This window comes from Amblyraja radiata, chromosome 38 (genome assembly GCF_010909765.2).
Source record: "Amblyraja radiata isolate CabotCenter1 chromosome 38, sAmbRad1.1.pri, whole genome shotgun sequence".
Taxonomy (NCBI): Eukaryota; Metazoa; Chordata; class Chondrichthyes; order Rajiformes; family Rajidae; genus Amblyraja; species Amblyraja radiata.
This window is the reverse complement of record NC_045993.1, coordinates 1,183,432-1,189,694: the sequence shown is the minus strand read 5'-3', so window position 1 is coordinate 1,189,694 and position 6,263 is coordinate 1,183,432. Positions and strand designations below refer to the sequence as shown.

Here is a 6,263-nt window from a genome sequence, read left to right as displayed (position 1 = left end):
AGGCCATTCAGCCCTTCGAGCCAGCACCACCATTCATTGCGATCATGGCTGATCGTCCCCAATCAATAACCCGTGCCTGCCTTTTCCCCATATCCCTTGATTCCACTAGCCCCTGGAGCTCTATCCAACTCTCTCTCAAATCCACCCAGTGACTTGGCCTCCACTGCCCTCTGTGGCAGGGAATTCCGTAAATTCACAACTCTCTGGGTGAAAAAGTTTTTTCTCACCTCAGTCTTAAATGGTATCCCCTTTACTCTTAAACTGTGGCCCCTGGTTCTGGACTCCCCCAACATCGGGAACATGTTTCCTGCCTCTAGCGTGTCCAATCCCTTAACAATCTTATATGTTTCAAGCTGCCCACAGATACATGATAAGGGAAGAACATTTAGTGCAAGGGGATCTCATGTTTCAATGAGATCTCCTCTCATCCCCTTCGTTCCCCTGGGAGTGACCATGGACCTGATGGACTAATCGATCACCTTCTCTGCCATTATAAGACGAGGCACGGCGGCACTGAATAGATCGTTTGTTGCTGTCTCTACCAAACTCTGACTTAACACCTGGTTTATATAAGCAGAAAGCAGCATTCTCTATTTGTTTGATGAACACAATGCACTCAGTAAATCAAACAGACCATTCATCATGAAGATAATACCTGTCAGAGAACACCTCACCCTATTATAACGATAAATAAAAAAAGCATAATGATGGATGTACAGTACTTGTACGGGCACTCCCTCCCTTTCAGGGAATAAACACACCAGCCTTGCTTCATAGCATCCCCACCGCAGGCCCTTCGGCCCACCTTAACCATGCCAAGCAAGTTGACATATTGGCCATTTGCCAGCATTCGGTTCATACCCCTTGAAACTGTTCTTATCCATATTTTATCTGTCTAAATGTGTAAGGAGGAACTGCAGGACCTGGTTTAAACAAGGTAGACACAAAGAGCAGGAGCAACTCAGCGGGTCAGGCAGCATCTCCGGAGGACGTGGATAGGCAACGTTTCAGGTTAGTCACAAGGAATAGGAGTAGAATTAGGCCGTTCGGCCCATCAGGGTTGGGACCCTTCTTCAGACAGATAACTTGGTTTGTAGTGTAGGAAGGAACTGCAGACGCTGGTTTAAACCGAAGATAGACACAAAAAGCTGGGGTAAGTCAGTGGGTCAGGCAGCATCTCTGGAGAGAAGGAATAGGTGACGTTTCGAGTCAACACCCTTCTTCAGACCAGTCTCTCTCCAGAGATGCTGCCTGATCCGCTGAGTTACTCCAGCTTTTTGTGTCTGCTATCTGTCTAAATGTATTTTGGAAGTACAGAACCCCTGGTTCCAAATAGTAGGGAAAAGGAAGAAACATTACATTTGGTATCTATATGCAAATTGTTCCATTACCATAACACAGTTATCTATTAGCATTAGAAATACACCTGCCCAATTCAAAGGAAGATAGGAATCTTTGTAATATTGGGTGAAATATGGAAGCTAGTCTCTTATACTGTGTAATAGAATAGTAATTCACAGGCTGGATATTGAGCCTAATTGACAATGGAAATCCCTGATTACTTGAGTCTGGGAATAAAAATGTGACATTATCATCGCCGTTGGTTTTGGTGTTAATTAATTAAACTTAAACAGTGAACTAACCAGGCAAAACCCACAATTCACTGACTGGGATGAAGGATTATATGTCTCCATTTTATTCAGCTCACTCCAAGAAAATTACTCAGCTAACGGAGGAAGGCAGCGATCGCAATCAGCGATGGGGCCCTGGCGTGCAGGACAGCTGTACCGTCTCATCACTAGAGATGTCATTCAGTCGAGCCGATGGCGAAAAATGTGCACTTTTTTTTAGGTGCACTAACCCGAAGGGGTTACCATGAAGGGAGTGTGGCTCAGTGGCACAGTTGGTAGAACAACTGCCTCGCAGTGCCAGAGACCCGGGTTCGATCCTGACCTTGAGTGCTGTCAGTGTGGCCCTGTGGGTTTACTTTAGTTTAGTGTAGAGATACAGCGTAGGAACAGGCCTTTCAGCCTACGCCGACCAGCAACCGACATACACTACACTACCCGAGGGTAAAGGATTTTGAAACTAGAGGGCACAGACTTAAGGTGAAAGGGGAGAGATTTAAGAGGGACCTCAGAGGCTAGTCTGTAGGTGGAATACGTTGAAGAAGCTAGAGATTATAGATCAGCCATGATTAAATGGTGGAGTAGACTCAATGGCCAAAATGGCCTAATTCTGCTCCTATGACATGTATCTTTTTAAATAGGTGCACGATATACTCAAGGCCTGACACAATTGCATGAAGACTTCTTCAATATTCAAAAGTTTCCTGTAACAAAGGCTTACATACCATTTGCTTTTTAAATTTCTCATTTACCAGCACAAGAACCTGTACACAACCCACCTCTGAATCTCAACCCCAATTCTTCACCAAGTGAATCACCCCACAACTAGAGAGCAGTGCTGAATCAGGCTATCCTTGATGGGCCGAATGGCCTAATTCCACTCCTATAACTTGTGAACTTTGCTGTCTTAACCTTGCATTAAAGGTTATTCCCTTACCATGCATCTATACACTGTAATGAGCGCGATTGTAATCATGTACCGCCTTTCCGCTGGCTGGTTAGCACGCAACAAAAGCTTTTCACTGTACCTCGGTACACGTGACAATAAACTGAACTGATTTAAAACATACTCTTTTTCTCTTTGGGGTCAATGGCTCCGAGCTTTGTCTGAAGTGTATTCCATGCACCTTCTCCCCAGCCAGCAAGATACATCCAAGGCCCAGTGCCAGACCCACCAGCTGTCCTCTAACATTCGACTCATGCAGCTATCCCGTGTAACTTTAGACACTGGGTGTCAAAAGGCTACGCACCAAGATCACAGTTAATCTCAATCATCTCCTGAGCTGATGTGCATCTGAACAGACGCCCAAACCTTCTTAACCAATTTTGGGAGAGTGCAAATCCACCCTCCTTCGCGCACCAACACCAGACCGTGTGCCATCATTACAGCATTGTAATATAAACCCAGCCTCATGTTGGGCCCCGTCTCCAGAATTCGGGGAATTGTGCCACACTAGAGTCCATTTGGATCACACCTCAACTGTTTCCCTGTAGCTATGCACATTGTTTAATCTCTTCCAAAATATCGCCAATTCTATTTCGAAACTTACTATTAAATCCGTCCCCTTTGCCCCTTCAGGTGCTGCGTTGCAGAGAAAAATGGTTTATGTGAATGTGCCTGTAAAGATGCAAGCAAGTAAGAGTTTTCCGTGGACATGTTTAGGTTTACTAAGGTACAGTGGAAAGGTATGTTTGGCAAACAGATCAGATGTGTTAAACACTTGACTCTTGCATTGTAAACACCAGGGCTTCAGCGATGCGTACATCCATATGCACTCGCTTTCACCAGTCACAGCTGTGAATATTTGACCCGATCTCTCCCCTTCCTATTGCAACCCAAGCCCACTCCAGCGCTGGTATCTAATGTGAAGATGCTCTTGAGAAAGTCTTGGACGGTTTCAGTCCTATTCTGTTAACCAGCTTGTTCATTCATAACTCCAAGGTAACTCGAGCCAGTCACACAGGGCAAAAACAGGCCCTTCGGCTCGACCCAGCCATGCTGACCGAGATGCCCCATTTGCCCACATTTGACCTGCATCCCTCTAAACCTTTCATATCCATATACCCATCCAAATGACTTGTGAGCGCTGCTATCATACCTGCATCAACTACTTCCTCCGTTTAAAATATCGACCACCTTTCGTGAGAAAACATTGCCCCTCAGGCTCCGATCAAATCTTTGCCTCTCACCTTAAAGCTGACCCTAATTACCATGCACTGCTCATAACAGATGTGAACAAGATCAGACTAATGTATTGGAGACATGACAGAATAAATGTACAACTATCACAGCCTGTCAGTAATTTCCATTTATTGTCACAGAACACCATACACTTGGGGCAAGTTTGTTCAGACACCTGTTACTACAGGTAATGCATATACAGTGGCAACACTGAGGAGTTTAGGCTTTGTATGCAAGAGCCAACACAAGTGAGGGCACAAGCTCACCTTGAACCCGTTAATGTTCACGACCTTGTTAAACTACAGTGCATTGGTGGCAACTAGTGGCTGGAAAGGAGCTGTGCAATGAAGGATCACAAACAAACAGTAATGTACTTTATTTTCCAATCAACAGTGTTATACCTCTACGATTCATACTTCACTTTCCCCAGATGGCAAGTGTGTGCGTCCTGCTACCTTTGTCCACCAAATATGAGACAAGATGTATTTACAAGGAGTGGCGATCGATCCGCGGTCCCCTGCGGCTGAGAATGCCTCGGTCTTGGGACGCATCCTGGTGGCCTCGTACATCACCTCCCACCTCCGCCAGAGCCACCGCTGCCCCCGTTAGGGTCCTGTGCGCCCGACATCATCAGGAAAATCACGATGGGAACGATGTACATCCACTGTGAAAGGAAAGGCAGGAAAAGCAGGTCAACCTCAGACTCACCAAACTCTGCAGCAACAGCGAGAAAGAGAGATAGGTCAGCGAGCGACCACAAGGCTGTGATAGAGCATTGTTCTTGTATCCAGTGCACAATGACACTCATTTTATAAAGCCAAGTTGAGGAATTGGTTTAAAACCATGGTGGGAGAGTTAGCATCTACAAAAAGCAACCCTGTCACTGATAAAGGAAGACACAAAGTGCTGGAATAACTCAACGGGTCAGGCAGCATATGTGGAGAACACGGGTAGATCGCCACTCGTTGTAAATACACCTTGTCTCATATTTGCAGTACGGTATCCATGTTCTCCACAGATGCTGCCTGACCCGCTGAGTTACTCCAGCACTCTGTGAAACGTCACCTATCCATGTTCTCCACAGATGCTGCCTGACCCACTGAGTTACTCCAGCACTCTGTGAAACGTCACCTATCCATGTTCTCCACAGATGCTGCCTGACCCGCTGAGTTACTCCAGCACTCTGTGAAACGTCACCTATCCATGTTCTCCACAGATGCTGCCTGACCCACTGAGTTACTCCAGCACTCTGTGAAACGTCACCTATCCATGTTCTCCACAGATGCTGCCTGACCCGCTGAGTTACTCCAGCATTCTGTGAAACGTCACCTATCCATGTTCTCCACAGATGCTGCCTGACCTGCTGAGTTACTCCAGCACTCTGTGAAACGTCACCTATCCATGTTCTCCACAGATGCTGCCTGACCTGCTGAGTTACTCCAGCACTCTGTGAAACGTCACCTATCCATGTTCTCCACAGATGCTGCCTGACCCGCTGAGTTACTCCAGCACTCTGTGAAACGTCACCTATCCATGTTCTCCACAGATGCTGCCTGACCCGCTGAGTTACTCCAGCACTCTGTGAAACGTCACTTATCCATGTTCTCCACAGATGCTGCCTGACCCGCTGAGTTACTTATGTCCTTTGGCATCTTCCCTTCTCCACAGATACCAAGGGCCTGAGCGTTCTCCAGAGACAGTCACAACAGACACCAACTTTAACTGTGTCGAATATGCATGCTGTAAACAATGATTACATGGATATTTGTAGCAAGAATCCTGGATAACATTCTTCTCGTTTCCTTCCTCCAGAGTCACGATGAGCAACCATAAAACTAACTAAAGCATGGGTCCCTGGTTTGAGAAAATCACTACCGTGGCGCAGTGGCGTAGAGGTAGAGTTGCTGCCTCACAGCGCCAGAAACCCGGGTTCGATCCTGACTAAGGGTGCTGTCTGTACGGAGTTTGTATGTTCTCCCCCGTGGCCTGCGTGGGTTTTCTCAGGGCGCCCACGCTCCAGAGACGTGCAGGTTTGTAAGCTAATTGGCTTGGTAAAATTGTACATTGTCCCTACTGTGTAGGATTGTGTTAGTGTGCGGGGATCGCTGGTCGGCACGGACTCAGTGGGCCGAAGGGCCTGTTTCAGCACTGCATCTCTAAGCTAAACTACAGCATTCAATGGTGTATTCAACAATTAGTTGAGCTTCCACTGGAAACTTCGAGGCATCCACACCACCAGAATCCCTTCTTAATCAGTTCATTACGTGCACAAGTACCGACAACATCATCAAAGCTATGAGTTGAATATATTACAGAGGTTGACAATGGTAATCAGCTGGGTTTTTTAAATATCAGGAACGACACAGTCAATGACCCAAAGAGGATGTTTCAAACGTCAGTAGGATATATAATTCAATTCAATGTCAGTCAGGCTCATTAACAGTACTACTGGA

At 46.3% G+C, this 6,263-nt stretch overlaps 1 protein-coding gene and 1 long non-coding RNA gene across 3 annotated transcripts in view; one reads left to right on the top strand and one right to left on the bottom strand.

The window, feature by feature from the left end:
* Positions 1-3,878: 3,878 nt before the first annotated feature.
* On the top strand, positions 3,879-4,165 carry LOC116967116. The gene is made up of 2 exons (XR_004410145.1): positions 3,879-4,011; positions 4,050-4,165. It is a non-coding gene; the product is annotated as an uncharacterized LOC116967116 (long non-coding RNA).
* Positions 4,166-4,171: 6 nt separating this feature from the next.
* emc10 (ER membrane protein complex subunit 10) overlaps positions 4,172-6,263 on the bottom strand; it is a 46,467-nt gene continuing 44,375 nt past the window's right edge. For both annotated transcript variants that reach the window (XM_033013616.1, XM_033013617.1), the window contains one exon: positions 4,172-4,474. In XM_033013616.1, the coding sequence (XP_032869507.1) occupies positions 4,379-4,474 (96 nt within the window). In that variant the 3' untranslated portion in view covers positions 4,172-4,378. The remainder of the gene's footprint in view (positions 4,475-6,263) is intronic.